This window comes from Pinus tabuliformis, chromosome 4_1, assembly GCF_031772625.1.
Source record: "Pinus tabuliformis cultivar Carrire ecotype Pingquan chromosome 4_1, CPIR1, whole genome shotgun sequence".
Classification (NCBI taxonomy): domain Eukaryota; kingdom Viridiplantae; phylum Streptophyta; class Pinopsida; order Pinales; family Pinaceae; genus Pinus; species Pinus tabuliformis.
Window position 1 is genome coordinate 315,168,869 of NC_142303.1, and position 18,098 is coordinate 315,186,966.

Genomic DNA, 18,098 nt, shown 5'->3' on the forward strand with positions numbered 1-18,098 from the left:
AAAGACCTTGAAAATCAGGAATTCTCCCTTGTGTTGTGGTTAGTTACCTAACCATTGAGCTTGGTGGATCTAAGGCATGGAGACTATGTCTCCACTATATGCACATCAACCATAAACTTCCACCAGCATATACATAACAAGCACTTGTATTCTCATGTGCACCACTAATAGAAGTCACACATAGTGACAAACAACTTATCTTAGTGATTTATCCATACATATCAAGTGACCATGCATTTAATATTTTATTAGAAGTTACCAGGACCTACAACCCCTCCCAATTCATGAGAGAAATCAAGCATGAACCTCTTGATAAGAAACTAGGAATAATGCAATCCCTCCATAAGAATTACTAATTCATGCATAATTGTAACGCATAATAACAACATGAAATCATTCATAATACAATAAAATATAAGTAGATACACTTATTTGTATAAATTAATAATTGGAAACTAAGGAAGGGACTCCAACTCTCCTCCTAAATGCATTTTAGTCATTCTTACAGTTAGCTACCCCCCTGCCAAATTTAGAGTCTTAGGAGGTAATTACTCAGGATTTCTTAACGAGTCAATAAATGGTAAGAGTCAGAGTCCCTTTTCTCATGTGATTTCTCAATAGCCCCCAACTGCAACACTTCAGTGACTCTCAACCTAGGAAAAAACAATCACATGGGTCCAACCAAAGAATAGAGAGTCTCAATTCAATTCTAAGTGAAAATTTGTGTAATGGGAGGTTTACTAGCTATATGCGTTGTTGCAGAGAAAATGAAACCATTTATTGAGCTAGTTTATCAATGGGTGCTAACACTAGTGTTATTAGCCCCAAGGCTACACTTAATGCTTTATCTATCCCAATTAGTTTCTGCATGGCTCAGTCCACTTAGTAGTTTTGTCAACCCAAGGGGTGAGGCGGGGGGGTGGAGGGGAGTGAGGAGGAGGGGTAGGAAGAGGGGGAATGAGGGGTGAGGTGAGAGGAAGGGAGGAAGGGGAGGATGAGGGGTGCATTCGAGGGGGCTGAGGTAGGGGGGCCAGGTAGGGGGGGTTAAGGGGTAGAGGGAAGGGGGGGTAAGGGTGGGTTGGGGTGGCCATCTGATTGCGGGGAGGGGTGGTTCAGTTCGGGGCGAGGGGAGTAGGGAAAATAGGTGGAAGGTGGGTAAGGGTGGGCTGGGGTGGCCGTCCAATTGCAGGGTGGGGTGGCTCAGTTGGGGGTGAAGGGGATATGCTGTTGGGGGTTGGGGATAGGGGGAAGCGGGTGAAGTTGCATGGGGGTTGTGGGCCGGTAGGGGGGCCAGGGCATGGAGGGGAAGTGGTTGGGGGGTGGGGTGGCATGGGGGTAGGGGGGAGGTGTGGAAGGGGGGTAATGGTGCGGTTGGATGGCCATCCAATTGCGGGGTGGGCTGGCGTGGGTCAGTTGAGGGGGAAGAGGGCGTGCGGGGTAAGGGGTGGGGAAATCGCCCACCACTCCATGTATGGACAGGGTGGTGTCAGAGGGCTTCTACCAGTTCTTGGTGTTAATATTTTTTTAATTTCAATTATCTGATTATACAAATTAAAAATTTAGGATATATTTTCATTGTGGATTTAAGTTTTTATGTTTTCGTTGTTTACTAATTTATGTGTTTCTATTTTTCAGGAAAATGGCATCAAAGAAGATTTCTGTGAATTTGTCTAGACTAAAGACACTTAAAGGTGCATCCTCAAAAAACATTGGTGAACGAACTCCACTTGAGCTCATGGCTACAAATCTTTCAAGTGCCTCAAATGATAAGAAGATGATTTCAGACTGGAAGAATTCAAAAGAGGTGAAATTCCCATCAAGAATCTGGTATGTGAAAGAAAGAGAAAGCCAAAGTGTGAACATATATCTATATATTGATATACCGAATGAAAATGGAATTTTTGAGCTGATGGAAAGAGTCATAGATATGTGTTCGGTACCAGACACTGAAGTTGTTTACATACTTACAAAAGCTCCCAAGTCACATGAAAGGATAAAATATCAACTAACATATTCATTGTATGACACGAGAGAGGTATCTACAAAGTTGTGTAAACAAATCATAAATGAGATGAAACAAAACATCGTAAGTATTGTTATTTATATTTGTATTTCATTTTCTTGAAAGTGTCTCACTATATTTTTTTAATTTTGTTTTTATTGACATATGATATTTTGTTTGGCAGAATTTTGTTGAAAGTTGTTCAATTAGGTTGGGAGGCATTCATTTCATAGAGCATGATATCATGAAAGTTGTCAGCAGTTTTTACTCAGTGTTAGAAGAATATATGGAAAACAAGAAAAATGTAGTAATTGATGATGCTACAAAACTACATCCAAAGGATCAGAAAAAAAGGCCTCTAGTGGATAAATCTAGCAAGGGTAAACAAGTTACTTTTGAGGGCAATGAAGTTGAAACTGACAGTGAAGCATATGTTGCCGTTACTGAAGATGACATTGGAACTGAGAAGAGCTGTAAAAGACCAAAAGTAACAATGCCCAAAAATAAATCTATTGAGAATGTTATGACGAAGAAAAGTAAAGTTGAAGATTTTGAAGTAGTCATTACCAGCAGTCAAGAACCTAGTGAAACTTCAAAAGAAAGCAGAGAAATCATTACACCAGGAGCTGATTTAGAGGATGGCATTATCAAAACAAAACAAAATGCCATTCGACAGAATTTGACAAAGAAAAACTTAATTGATGGTGGTCGTACATTTCAGCTTAATGTCAGACAAACCTATAAGGCAAGTGAAGGACAATGTCAATATCAAGTTAGAAAGCTACACCATCTACATGTTCACAACTTGAAGAGATTGATGAGGTATAATCCATATGCTCATGTGGTTAATTATGTGCTTCTTGTTGATCTAGTCCAAGTTCCCGACAAAGAAGCATTTGATAAGTCAAAATGTTTTGAATACAATTATTATGTGCTTGGGGGGAACCATTCTGTAGAAGCTCAAAGACAATTGATGGAGAAATATCCCAATAACCCATGTTTTGAAACAATGAAATGTATCATTTATGCTGGTTTATCAGATACAGAAGCAAAGTTAGTGGCATGGGATCATAATTCAGATAATGAATATAGGATGTTTATGAATTTCATCCAAAGGGATAGATTTATTCACTGTGAATTTCAAGAAAAATGTGGTGGGGATAGGATAAATGTTACTGCAGATTTCCGAAGGGAATGTTGTATGGAAATAGGCTATCAAATTGAAGAGAAACCCAATTCAAAAGGTGGAAAACGCAACCTTCCTAGAGATATATTCAGAGGTGTTGATAACATTTTCCAATTGGCATTTAGAACTGGAGATGTTTGGAACTTGATTGATGAGATTTTTAGCATGTGGGAAAACATTGGCATTAAAAACCAGAAGGTTAAAAAGTCTAAGCCATTGATATGTGGCGACAGTAAATTAGGTCCTGACTTGCAGCAGCTTCCAGAAGATATGACTATCACACCTTGGAGAGCAATGCAAGGAGTGAAAGATGAAAAATTATCAAAACAATATTATCTCGTGTGAAGTCAGGTGAATTATCATTGGAGGAAATGTCTGAGGAATTTCAAAAGTAAGTTTGTTGAATTATTTTTATTTATTTCTAGATTATAATTTTTTTTAAATAAAACATGTTGTTCTTGGTAGTATTTGTTATACATATCATTATATTGACTTTTTGTTACTTTATCTATGTAGTCACAAAGTTTACATGAAAATTCAAGAACAAATGGTTAGATTGTTGAATGAAGATAGTTGGGATGATGTCGTACGCAACTATCCAGATTCAAGTTCTACATCAACATTAAAATATTTTTATCTTGCATTTAAAAAGGTATCTTGATTTACACATTCGTTTTTATTCATCTGTGTACTATTTTTAATTTATAACTTACACATATATTTGTTTATTTTATAAAATATGAAGAAGGATGATAATGGAGCGCCAACTAGCTTCAGAACCTTTATTGAAAAAATAAAGACTGAAAGACTGAGGAAGCAATGTGTTAAGAATGTTGAACTTGATCCAACTCTTACTCATTTCATTTGGAATGGGCTAGACACTGTTCAATATCAAGTAATACAAGGCGACTGTGAAGACATTGCTAAACTCATACCTAAAAGGGAGTATGCCCTAGTTATTGCAGATATTCCCCATGGTTTCAATATTCCAAATATTGACTATGATAGTGACCCTTATACTTATCAAGCTTTTAGTAAACTGGTTGCGGGATTTGTAGAAGTCACATCATCACCATTATGGAGATTTGTGACATTTCATTCAGACACACAATTGGCAATGATATTGTCAAGCTTCAAAGGGAAAACAAATTCAAGGATGCAGCTTACATGGTAAGACGTTTAAAATGTATATTTGATTAATGTTGAAAAATTCATTTATGTACAAGTTGATTGAACTTTTACTATTTCATGTTACAGGAAAAAGTCAAATCTTCTTAACCGTGACGATCAAGTATTTATAAATCATTGTGAGTTCATTCATATTGATAGTTGGGCAAAAGATGATAGTTGTATGTCTATGATTTTTAATCGGGTGGACGGAATGAGTCATAGCCAAATACTGAGTTATGATGCCGTTGTGAGAAAACTAACATATGAAGACAAAGAAGCAAAAGGAGAGATAGTTAACATTTATCAAAAACTACAATTATTGATTAACTCTCTTATAGACATATGTTCAAATGAAGGAGATTGGGTTCTGGATTTATTTTCTGGCTCAGGTAAGTTTTATTATATAGAATTGAATTTCAATATGTTATTTTTTTAATTAATATGTCATTGTACTAATTTACTTCATTATTTCTTTTGTGCTTGATAAATAGGCACAACACTAGCATGCTGCCTTCAAAAAGGAAGAAATTACATTGCAATTGAAAAAGATCCATTACAATGCAATTTCATTCAGCAAAGAATTAATGCTCTTCAATTTCTTCCAGATGCAATGCAAGAAATTGAGTTGAAGAAAGGGGACTTTTGTGAATCACGTGTGGCAAAAAAGGCAAAGGAACTCAACCACCATTACATGGGATGTTTGGAAAGACATACATTGGGAGATTGGCAGACATGAAAGATCCATTAGAAGACGAAAATGAGCAAAAGGAAGCAGAAAATATTGAGGAAGAAATCAATGATGAAACTCTAGAGGACGAAGAGTTTGGATTGCATGACATTGTTGATTTAATTTAAGTTATGCTTGGAAATCAAGCTCATTTTTTGTAACTATTAAGTAGTTATACTTGCAATGTTTTGACTTTGACATTTTATGAGAAGAATATACACTCAATTAAGGTTGTTATGTTCAATATTTGTAATATGTGATTTTCGCATTAAGTTTTAAGTTAACCATTATTTTTTGAAAAAAAAAAAAGTGATTATTATTTTTTTTTTACATGAAATTCATAAAAAAAACTATTATTTAACTATTTTTAGTTAAAATTTTCGTATAAAAATTGTGATTTTTGCATAAAAAATTATCAAAACGTGTGGTTTTTTAATTATATTTATGTTAAAAATGGCTATTTTTATGTCAATTGTTAAAAATATTGTTTTTTAGAAACAATTATTTCTTGTGGATTGAAAATTTAATTAACAATGTATAAATATGTAGAATATCAGAAATTCAAAATATCAACCTTCTTCTTTAAATATGCAAAACAATAAAAACCTCACTACAAGAAAAATAAAATTAAAATAAAAACAAGAAAATATGAAGAAAAAGACCACTTCAAAAATTATTAAGTTTTCAAAATAATTATTTACATTTCATACATTAGAAAATTAAAAAACTTAAAAAAAAAAACATTTTAAAAAAAGGGTTTGGTGTAGAATTACCACATTTTTAAAAAAGCATAAAAAACACTACCATTATAAAACACAATGTACATAAAAAAATTTATAGTGCCAAAAACTAAGCTTTAAAAAACACATGTGTGTTCTGCATAACCCCTTTTCGAAATCGAGTCACTTTTTTGCTATCTCTACAAAACGGGTAATAGTATGGGTTCCCGTTTCAAAGTTTACATTGTTGACAAGTGCCATGCCACCTCAGTTAACTACCTCCAAGATTTCTGCTAAAATAGAAATTCAAATTTTGACTAGTTTGACCAAGGCAAAGTCAAACTGAGATTTTCCTTGTTCATTTTCAATAATATTTGTAGAAGCAATTGGTGGTTGAATTCACTTATAAATTCTTCCACCTCCTTGTTAAAATCTTTGTCTATCATGGAAGCCAAATTGTTGTACTTACTTTCTATAACCGTTGTAGGTCATATGGCTCAAGTGATTTTAGTCACACTGCAGGTTCAACATGTTGTAGTTATGAAGGCTTTCTTTATAATGCAAAAGAGTCATCATTTATCTTTAATACATAAATACATATTGGACGAATGCAGAGGAAGCTCATTGTCTGGAGCTCCACACAATGGATTTAGCTCATTATGAAGAGCTCCACACTCCCACATGATGAACTTCCTCCTCACTCTTCAATTTCCAAAAATATATATAAACCACGTGTACAGATTTCCCATAACATAAGGAAACACCATTATTATTTTTGGGATAGAAGCTACAAGGGATTTCTAGAGAAATCTCATTGTGCGAGAGTGTCAAGCTCTGCACAATGAGTTATGACCACATTTTCTATTACAAAATTCCACCACCGTGTGACATGAATCAATGGATTTTCACCAGATGTGCTACACATTGAATAATATGAGTCATTGGAATTATTTTTTAGCTTTAAATGTTCCCTGAAATTTTTTTCTTTTGAATATGTGGATATCAATGTTAATAATCATGGAGCACATGTATACTGATTGGATACTTGGGTGCATAATCCAGAATCCTACAATTTTCAATTCACCTCTTCTTGCGTTATCATTCTCAATTTCATGTGTTGTGATCTAGACAATTTCACAATTAAAATAAGGCATGTGTAGACTGCAATATAACATTTGACAATTGGGTGAGAAAGTTTAAAGTCAGGTGGCAATAATTTTAAAACTATCTCTAACATCAATAAAGTCAAAAGAAAAAATTCAATACGATACGATTATAGCGAGACTAGCAAGCTATTTTATGTCAAAGTATAACATAGATGTTGTTACATGTGGGTTTGTTTCCTGATTTTATTTTCCAAACCTAAAATTTTTGGGTGGTGCAATTTCAAAGATTGTAGGTGGATACTAACTTTTGAATTAAATCTAATACATGATTATACAAAGTGATGTAAGATTTGTTGGTTTGTTTGTCCTTCTAGAGTGTAGAGGAAGCTCATTATACAAGTGTGTGGATTTCTGCATTTCCGTATAAGAGCTCTGCACTCCCACTCAATGAGCTTCCTTCGCACATTATTTACATCATTTTAATATTATTTTTATGACATCATGGAAAACTTTCGCATTATACTTAGATACTTCAAAAATTCTCAGGATGCAATGCTATCATAGTCACATTTATTTTGACCACATACTTGGGGTCACCAAGTAATTATGTCATGTCACTAAAATCATTTTTTAGCAAGGAATTCAATACAAAATTTTAAGTAGCATTTTTTCATTTCGATAAAATCCACTTATACCTTCTAGATCGATAGCTTGTTGCAGAGTCTTAACCATAGGAAATAGAGCACACCTTTGGGTTTAAAGTAGCGAGGAAAAATGCAGTCTTGCTTCAAAGACCCTCTTTTTATTTTACCGAAAAAAAATTTGGTGGGGGGTTTGTTTCCTTTTGTTTCCCAGCGATTCAACTGACCACTAAACAGTGAAATGAACACTAAACAAATCAATTTTATATCAAATAAAAACTTGTTACTATCCAACCCAGCTTGATTATCCCACTCAAATATGCTTGCTTTCATCCAGTTTCATGCAGCTCCATAAATTTCTATTGCTTTGGACTATTTTCTCTCTTTGCCTATTAAACCTTGCTTCTAGTTCAACCATGTTCATCTACCATTCGAATCAGAATTGGAATTTATTACTTTTGACAGTCACAAATGCTCATTGTCTTGGAGTAGAAGTGCTATGATCCAGGATTCAACTAAGAAATGGATGTGAAGTGAGGGGCTTACTATAGGGATTTCACTGTGCAGATGAAGTTTCCTCCACACAGTGAAAGCTCCGCACAAGGAAAGCTCTACACAAGGAATCTCAACACAATGAAACATAACAATATTAATTGGATAATTGTTCAACATCATCCCATCTCTCCCCGCTGATGTAAAGGACCTTCAACCGCATTAGTTTTGGCATCATTGTGCAGAAAAGTAACATAATAGTGTTACTATCAGTGTCAGAGAACTCACCAATGGAATGATCACTCACAAAAATAGTTTTTTTTTTTTTTAATTGTGAGGCAATCACATGTACCGAAAATAAAATTACCTCCACCAGGGGAATTATGTCCCATTAGAGCTTGCTTAGCCAATTGAAAATTAAAAATAAGATTTCTAGAAAATTAGGAAATCATTTTTGAATTTACAGGAAAATAGAAATATTCGACATTTTATCGAAACATGTTTTTCTTCTTTTCATCTTATTAGTAGAAATAATTTGCATGAAAATCAAATTTGCAATCATCCTTGTCAAAATATTGGCAAGACGAAATTATATATTTTGCTAAAGTCAACTCGCAAGTAACATATTTTATCAATTCAACAAGAAAATCAATATTTGTCATGCCTATAATAGAATTGCAACTAGCATAAGAAATGCAATAACATTTTGAAAATATAGTAAAATCTCAAATGCCAATGATAGAAGAGTACCATAAAAATGAGTGCATATAGATGAGTGAAGTTGATGAGAAGGAATCATTGATGCACAAATTATCATATAAAAAGTTGAGTTCCTTAAGAAGAGGAATTCAAGCTAACGGTTCATAGAGACCTTATTATTGTAGTGGATGTTTCAATATGTAAATCTTACTAAGTCGACTCATAAATTATAACAATAATAATTTAATTTTGAGATCATGGCCATGCGAAACACCAAATTGGTGAATGAGATCACTTTGTTTGTAGGATAAGGAACCCGTATCTACTCAGCAAATTGGCTACTAAAGTATATAGAGGTATACATTCTCTACTAAAATCTTTCAAATGGTTAACCCTAGATTAGATAGTGTCAAATTTAATTAAAAAAACTCTTATATTAGTATATGTATGTAAGAATTTATCCTCTCCTTTTATATTTTATTATGATGATAGTTATTAATATTTACTAAATTAATTTTAGCTTATTTAACATTATAAAAGGTAAAAAATCACATATTTTTTCTATATTATTCTTACCTTTTTTAAACAATCGATCTTAAATTATATTAGATTTTTTGAGTTAAAGATTTAAGATAGTTAATATTGTAAAAAATATTGAAATTGAAATTTAATGTGGATGTCTACATGATACTATAAGAGAAAGGGATTGTCTTTTTCAACCCTTTTACTATCACACATATGACAATTCTATCAATCAATGACATTTAGAAATTTCCAAATGCCATTTTTCACTATGAGGTTTGTAAGAACTTATTGTTTTAGCAATGTTAGTTTTTTCTCTGGTAGTTAAAATACAGAGAGAATTTTCTTATATTCTAATTCTTTATCACACCACAATTTCTCCTTAAATTTAAACGTAATGATATTTTTAATATTATCATTATTCTATACAATACCCTCTTCCTTAATTCTCAAATGATTTAGCCAAGAAATGACATATTATGCCACTGTTGCTTGTTTCATAAGTGGTTTTATATAGATTTTGAAGCCATCTTAGGAAGCCTCTTTTCTCCCTTGTTGTTTATTATATTCCCCCAAGTTACGAGGATAAGGGAGCACAAGAGTACAGAAATGTGCAATGGGGACATGTGGAACACCCCAGAATTTTAGGGAAATTCAAGGGGGATTGGGGGATGTTGAGGTCCTTAGAATACAGGTCATCATATATGCATTACAAAAATAAGAATATTAATGATAAGATCCTTGCAATAACTACCCATCCCATACAAATTCAACATTGCGCAATCCAATGGAAACATTGTAATCATATCTATCTTGAAATCTTGGAAATTATTAAGTTTGTTGAATTATGAATGGGGATCTCAAATTCTCCTTTGCCCATGTGAAGTTTTATGAGATTCGAACCACTTCAAACATCCTAAGATAATGGTAATGTTAAACATTTTAGTAACCTTTTATATCCGTTAATTTAAGAATTTAATATTCCCATTAATTACCAAGGTTATCTGCTTCTCAAAGCTCTATTGCATATCTTTTTTCTATCTTCATGGGTTTTTACATAAAAACATATGGGATGGGGTGTCCAGGAATCCCACTTCTAGGGGAAGGGGATGCCCAAATGTCTCCATTTTGGGGAAATATATCCCACACACCAAGGAAACACTTCCCCATGTGTTTCCCAAAGTTTCCCGCAAAAGGAGATGTAGGAAAAATGTTTCTCCATTTGTCACCCAATCCTTAGAGCATGGGAAATATGGGGAGTGCACCTATCACCCAAAGGGATGTCTCCCCATGCAACACCAATTCTTATACATTAACCATCTAGCCATAAACCTACTCTAAATGGGGAAAATTTTCATTTCTGTGAGGGGGGTAGGAAGGTGTATTACCTTTAACGTTAAAGATACAAGTTATAAAATGCTTTTTGAATTTACTTTATCTTTCTCAATGATTCTATAGATATGTTGAACCTCAACTCGTAACCACATACGATAATATGAGTAGCAAGAATCTCAAAGTGTTGGTTGTGGAGCCGAATTATCTTCTTGATTTAGAGGTATCGCCACATTGGACCCCAGTTCGCAATGTGGCAGCAGCGTCGCCTGTAAAATGTATGTAGTAAGGGGGGTCGAGGGGGAGCAGTTGTAATATTTGGGATCCCCCCCCCCTGGCGGGGGATTGGGGATAGCGCCCCCGAAGCTAAATATAGATGTAAAATTGCCTTGTAAAATGTTGTAATTTTGTTGTCAATCTGGGTCATTGATTAGACAGAGATATGATGGTAGAAGTTATGTTTAATTTAGGGTTTTTTGCCCTATAAGGTAACCCCTCACTATATATGAGGGAACTGTATTGTGTCTATGTAGACCTGTATTCTGAGCGAGAAAGAGAGAAGAGATTGTGTGAGGGCAAAGAGGGAATTACAGTGGATCTGTTGTAGGTTGTATCTCTTTAGTTTGGGGGATAATATAAAGGAAGGACTAGCTATTTCTCTATGGACATAGCCCAAATTGGGTCAATCACGTATATCTGTGTCTCTCTTGTTTTATGTGTTTTTTGTGTTTATATTTCTGCAATATATTTTAGGTGTTCCATTGCTCTGTAATATATAATTTTCTAACACAAAGAAGAGATTCTTCTTATCCCAAAGAAAAAGGTCTATTGATTTGTGATTGTTTTCAAGATCATAATAAGCTTTCAAATTTCCATTTATCATATTGTTATGCTATAATTGTTGTTTTTTAGGTTAATATGGGCCTTATATAGGGCTTAACAATAGTTCCACTAGAGCTCATGATGAAGATTAATTTTGAGATATTTGTATAAAGTCACTTCCTTCAAAATGTTGTTTTCATAGACAAAATTAACATAAATAATCTTTTTAGATTTGATTGTCATAACCTTTGTTTTGTTAGTGTTAACAATTATACCTACCAAAGTTGGAATCCTTGAGAATTTTTGTCATTTATTGATGTAATAGGGACACTTTGTTATTTTAGTAATATCATCATCATGAAGAAGAATGATGATGACTATTTAGACTAAACTCTTGTCGACACAACCTTCTTCCAAACATCTATTTAACTTGTCCACATATAATGACAAAAGAGTTACGGGACAAGGGACAACCTTGCTTAACTCCTATATTACAATCAATATATTATGACCAACACTCCATCTTCCTAAACATGGCAATAATAAGTGGAGTCTAAATGTTCTACATTTTAACGATTTTACCCAAATTCCATGATACAATTGTTGGTGAAATTACAATTTTCGTTTCTTTAAATTACATTGTTTAAAGAAAACATGGATTTAATGTAACAAAAACCTTGTAAGGTACCTTGATTGTATAACTCAATAAATCAAACATGATATTCCAAACATGGAGAAAAACTTACTAGAAAATACGCCAAAAAATCGGAAACTACATTGATAATAACAACTTACAACATGAACTTTTCATTATCAAAAATTTAAGAAGGCACATCAAACATGAAATTCCAAACGTGGAGAAAAACTTAATAGAAAATACGCCAGAAAAACGGAAACTACATCGATAATAACAACTTACAACATGAACTTTTGATCATTAAAAATTTAAGAAAGCACATCTATTATTTCTTTAAAATTATTAGTATTTTTATATTAAATTATTTGTTTTAAAAAAAAAATTCTTATTAAATGACTTATTACTACTAATGTCCGTGCATTCCAATTTCAAACTTATCGAGGACATATGATTTAGATGTGCAAACACCTTTTTGGCTAAAAAAAAACTTATCGAGGACATATGATTTAGATGTGCAAACACCTTTTTGGCTTAAAAAAAAAAGTAGGCGGCCTGCTTTTTATTAGTATAAAAACACGTCTTCGAAGTGCCAGAATAATAATGAAGTGCAAGATTATTTTAATTTTAAGATGGGGAGAGGCATTCATAATATTTTACAAGTTACGACAACTAATAAGCGTGCAACTAGTATAAGCTTGTTTATATATGTGCAACTTGTATAACTTGACCTGTATATAGGTATGTGTAGGTGCAGTAAGATATTTCTTTGTAGGTGCATTAAGATATTTCTAGGTGCATTCATATTGTTTAAAGATTTTTTATAAATCTTAGGTTCATTAAGGCCAAGGGAGAAGATCTGATTTCTTCGTAACATTTTAAAATCTTACAAGGGAGCTTCATATTTTCCTTGTCGTTTAGATGATGTAAGAGGGTGACGAGACTTATCTAATGGATAAATGATAATTTTATTGCTGTTTTGGACCTGCATTCGCATTAATTAAATACAAAAGAGCAAGCAAACTGTGATTCGCTTTCGCTTCCCCAAGGATAGGGGACTGTCATCTTGACCCAGGGTTAACATTATTTTAACTAAGGTTACTGTTATTGGAAAGTTTCGATCGCAGGACTCTAGGCCAATAAATAGAGCCTTCGTTGTTGTATTAAAATTTATGTTCTGATGAATAAATCTGAAAGGAGTGCCGGAATTTTTTCAAAGTGCCTTTCGTGGTGCATAGTATGTGTTTTATTAAATTAGTTTTCAAATTATTGATAGCTTCAATTTTCACAGATTTAGTGAATTTGATAATTTGTTTTGAATGGTTTATTATTTAATTTGATTATTTTAAATAAAAATATATAATCAGTAAATTGAGAAAGATATCACTGTGATTACATTATCTGTGATTTTGTTTTGTTGTGCGTCCTCAGGTGCATCCAGGCGTTACGTGTCCCTCGGCCACGGTAGTTTCAGTTTTGACTTGCAATGATGATCATTTTTGTGAAGTACACCCTCCTTCCACCTTCACCGTTTGGAAGAGCTCTCTCTTCCTTGATGGAAAAGGATTCACAGTATTTGATTCATCTGGAAATCTGGTCTTCAGAGTTGATGATTACTCAACTCAGGCCAAACACCTCTCTCTCATGGATGCTGCAGGAAACATTCTTCTCACCCTGTCCCATAAGGTATTATTATTTTCAGTTGAACTAAATTGGATTTCAAATTTAGAAAATATTTTGAAATTTAATAGATGCGAGCAAAGTTAATTGTTTAAACTCTTTTATTATTTTCTTAGCAAAATTAATTGTTCTAACTCTTTTACTACTTCGGCACTACTTCGGCAGAAACCTGAAATATTTCCTGAAATAAAAATAGCCTACCCTTTTCAACACATTTTATTGATTTTACTTATGTTGATTAATTTTGATTTTGATTTTGATTGTGCGTTTAGCGGAGGTTGAGTTTTAGACAGCGATGGGATGCATTCAGAGGAGATGGCGATGGCTGTGAGAAGCCAGCGTTTACAGTTATAACGTCGGTGTTGAAACTTTTCTCAAGCAAACCCTCCGCCAAAGTTGTCATAAATCCGATAAAAGGCCATAATACGGAGACTTGCCATTATCAAATGAAGGGATATCTGTGCAAGCCAACCTCCTCCTTCACATTATTCCGTGGCTCTGGTGAAATTGTCGCTCAGGTTCGTTGTCATGTTATTGAATACTACGAATTCACTGTTCAGTTTATTAAAGGGAAGAAGGTGAGCGTAGTGGGTAATTTCATGGATTCATTCATTGAATGGAACAGGCAAGACGGAAGCAAGCGACATCGGAGGTCATGTTTGGAGACGACGTACTCAGCCTTGTTGTGCAGCATGGAATCGATCAAACATTAGTCATGGCTCTTCTTATTATTCACTCAGATATTCAGAAGTGAAAGTCCAGATTTTAGAGGCGCTAAATTCGCCATGCTTTTTGGAAAACTAAATTCGCCCGTCTTATCTCATTGAGAAAAAAACTATTTATAATCTTCTTATTATTTGACCGACTTATAAATATCGTGTTTAAATTTTAATACCTAAATTCACCGTCTTATCTCTCATTGAGAAAGAAAACTATTTATACTCTTCTTATTATTTGACGGACTTATAAATATTGTGTTTAAATTTTAATAAAGGATTATTATTTAAAGAAAGGAAAGGTTGTGGTTAAATTATTGGGTTATTTGGTTTTTATAAAATGAGGATTTGTTATTATTTATATTATTAAAATATTCTTAATAATTCTAGCTTTATGATGGAATTTTTGCAATAGCCTGAAAACTAATATAAGATTCTGACATTGTCTGATAATTTGCAGTAAATATGTCGAGGTACCATAAAACATATAACAAATGTAATAATGAAACATTCCTAAAGGCAACATAATAAAATTGCATTACTATCATAAACATGATATTCTTGCCACCAAGTGATAAGGTGCGTCATGGACTTAACATAGGTACATTTCCATGGTATCGCAATGTTGTTGGTAGCTTTATGAAATTCCGCATATTACATATGTCATACATTATCACTTATTGCATTACAAGTCTCTCGAGACTAAAGCAAAATCTCACCTTGAACGATGAGTCGAGCGGTACAAGAAACCTATCTCTCTAAACACCGTTGATTTTCTTTAGTTCAATCAGACGGATGTAAAGCGTTAGGGTTGGTTATGGGGTAACCAACCGACCCCAACTCTCCCCCTTTGTTGCTGATTTTTGTTGTGAGGGTTCTGCAATTACCCAATTATTCCTGGGTGGTCGGTAGACTCTTTTGACAAGTGATAATTTTTCCTTCACTCAATTAAATATTCAATTTCTTATTGAAATTTTATTCTATTTCGTTGCTAGGGTTTTCTCATCTCGATTTTTCCCTTTTCGTGCAATAACGCAGGTTTCCTTCCTTTAATACAAGACAATAAAGAAGGACGAGGCGTTTCTAACAATGCTAGTTTTGAGTATGGGCTCGATTCCATCTTAGACTAGTTTTCTTGTACCCTTTTTGAATTCACCAAAGTGTTAATGATAGGTACTACTCTAAGTTATGTCATCCACTGTGATCACGGGTCTTTTCTCTCCCATTTTTTGTGTCTGGAAATTTGATACGAGGGTTTACTCAAGGGATCGTTTTGGTCGTCATCTGCAGAGTTCCTTCTTCACGTATTTAACGGGTCCCCTTCTAAAAATTCATGTGGCCTTCATAGTTTACTAACGTGGTCTCTATTTTCTTGAAATAGATATCGACTGATGGTTGCTTCTGGCCTTCCACTTACTGAGTTAGAGGGCTTCATGTTTTCCCAAGTGCTAGCTTCTCTTATAAGATTTCATTATCCCCTTTCAGGTGCAGGTTGTCTAACCTCATTTCTGATAGGATTTACTATATGGAAAGCCCTTGCATGGCTGTCGTTAATTTCTAGAGTTGTGAATGGTTCCTCTGTTGTTGGTCTTGTTGATAACAACTAGGGTTAACTTTTATCATGTAATATTTTAAAGAGTATTAACGGTTTAGTTCTGTCAATGATACCTTAGTAAAGATAAGAACGTGTTTGGGTTTTCTCATAATTACAATTGGCTCCTATCAATTTTCTACCCATAACTTTATTGTCCTAGTGTTTTTCCTTATGTTTTTTTTACTGTGCTTTTAGCTACATGGTATATGAAATATATAAACTATTTTATGCATGGGGTTATGTTTCGTCTAAAAATGTAATTCATAAATTCCCTCTTGTTTCTTTTTGTTAATTAATTTGAATAAGGATCGTGAACATAGATACAATTACTAGCTATTTGTTCCTATGTATTTTCACAACCCAATGTTTTAAGAGACTTATACTCAACTATAAAAGTTTTTAAGAGAGTTATACTCAACTATAAAAGTTTAAATCTATGTTTAATACTTATGTCAATTATTACCCGGATGCGGGTGAATTTCCAAAAAATTAATGGTGAGACGATGGATTGACGCTCGGCCCAGCTAGATGGTGGCCAACGCACCATCCCAGGCTCAGTTATGGCACCTGCAGACTCACTTCAGGCGAGAGCAGGCCAGCTTGCAAGAAATCTTTAATGCTTGCTCCGGCCGAGAAATGAAGGATGTTTGATTTAACATGGCGCCCATCAGCCCATCTGTTTGCCCTCTATCCTTCAGCATTTGCCCGCTCCAAGCAGGAAACCCCTGCAGCAGAACTGTTACAGGAAAATGTTGTTGGCTTCTCTACTATCTTACCTTTGGCAATGGGTTCCATTATTACCATTCCAAGCACTGCCCTTTGAACCCAATCCAGGAGCCCTCTGCGCATTCTCTATTTTCCTTGCAGACCCCCAATTCTCCTGAGCTTCTCTCCCACCGTAGCACGATGGTTCGTCACCGCATGCGAAGTCGTAGAGGAGGTGACCGAGGTGGTAGCGCTCGCTCTCAGGCTGCGCATAGTGATGCTCTGCCACCACCCCCTGTTTCTCCGCCCTCTTCTCAGGACAGCTCTCCCCCTCCTAGTCCACCCCGCAGACAATATCCTCACTCTGCCTTCCATTCAAATCATTTTAGGTTCCAGAGCAACCTGAATCGGCCCATAATTTCGGCTTATGTCACTATCATCTTCACTGAAGAAGAAGAACAGCACAGTGCTCCTTAGGACATTCGCAGAATGGAAGTTCATCTGGGCTCTGAGCAGCTCCCGTCGGATGAAGGCAGGGCAGCCAGGCATGGTGGTCAGAATGTTGAAGGTGATATCGTATGTGACACTCGGCATCCAGGTGGCAGCGCTCATGGAGCCACAGTTTCGATGGCTTTTGTTGGCAACTCGAGCGGCATTCCTCAGGCGACGGAAACTCTAGGTGGCAGCGCTCATGGTGCCACAACTTCGATGGCCATTGCTAGCAGCTCGAGCAGTATCCCTCAGGCGATGGATCTTCCAGATTGTAGGGCGGATAGCGACATGGCGAAGGAAGGTGAGATTTGGTATGGGAACGCATGTCCAGTTGTTGAGGAGGCTCTTGACCAGAACATCCCAATGTAATGCCATGTGGCCTCCCAAGTGCCACCTTAGAGTTTTGCTGCTGACTGGTCAGGTCTTGTTGTCTGTGGTTTTGTTTCTCATTCTTTGGTTAGGCAATTCTGTCTTGTTTCTCAACTGTTTCAGATGGTGACATCTCAAGACTTCATTCTGGTTTTGTCGTCGCTCTCCCAGTCTTTTGTATGGTTTTTTGTAAGTTTAAACTGGTTTCCCCAAATATGGGGTAGTTATGATTCTCAGAAGGAACTTAGTTGTTCTTGGCTGAGACTGCAGCCTCATTGTAATTTTATTTTTCCTTCCTTTTAATAGAATTAGCTTTTACAGAGAAAAAAAAATACTTATGTCAATTATTTGAATTTTCATAAGAATGAATGGTTCTTTTATTTAGTTATGTTTCCTAGTTTTTGTCTTTTTTTTTCTTGCCATTAAATTGATATTTTCACTTATAGAATCCTCATAGAAGGGATTTGTGCTTTTCGTATATATGTGTGTG

The 18,098-nt window shown here is 34.9% G+C and overlaps 1 protein-coding gene across 1 annotated transcript; it reads left to right on the top strand.

Annotated features, from left to right (window-relative positions):
* Window positions 1–994: 994 nt before the first annotated feature.
* LOC149175557 (protein LURP-one-related 11-like) lies at window positions 995–14,486 on the top strand. Its single transcript, XM_089421168.1, has 5 exons — window positions 995–1,034; window positions 1,190–1,503; window positions 13,484–13,738; window positions 14,005–14,250; window positions 14,358–14,486. The coding sequence occupies exons 1-5, from the start codon at window positions 995–997 to the stop codon at window positions 14,484–14,486; spliced, it is 984 nt and encodes a 327-aa protein (XP_089277294.1).
* The last annotated feature ends 3,612 nt before the right edge of the window (window positions 14,487–18,098 follow it).

What these genes read in the sequence shown, in the direction of transcription:
- LOC149175557 (XM_089421168.1), top strand. Translation starts at nt 995, where the DNA reads ATGAGGGGTGCATTCGAGGGGGCTGAGGTAGGGGGGCCAG. An exon ending in GGCTGAGGTAGGGGGGCCAG is followed by an intron (nt 1,035 to 1,189) that starts GTAGGGGGGGTT and finishes GTCCAATTGCAG; the next exon opens with GGTGGGGTGGCTCAGTTGGG. An exon ending in GTGTCAGAGGGCTTCTACCA is followed by an intron (nt 1,504 to 13,483) that starts GTTCTTGGTGTT and finishes GTGCGTCCTCAG; the next exon opens with GTGCATCCAGGCGTTACGTG.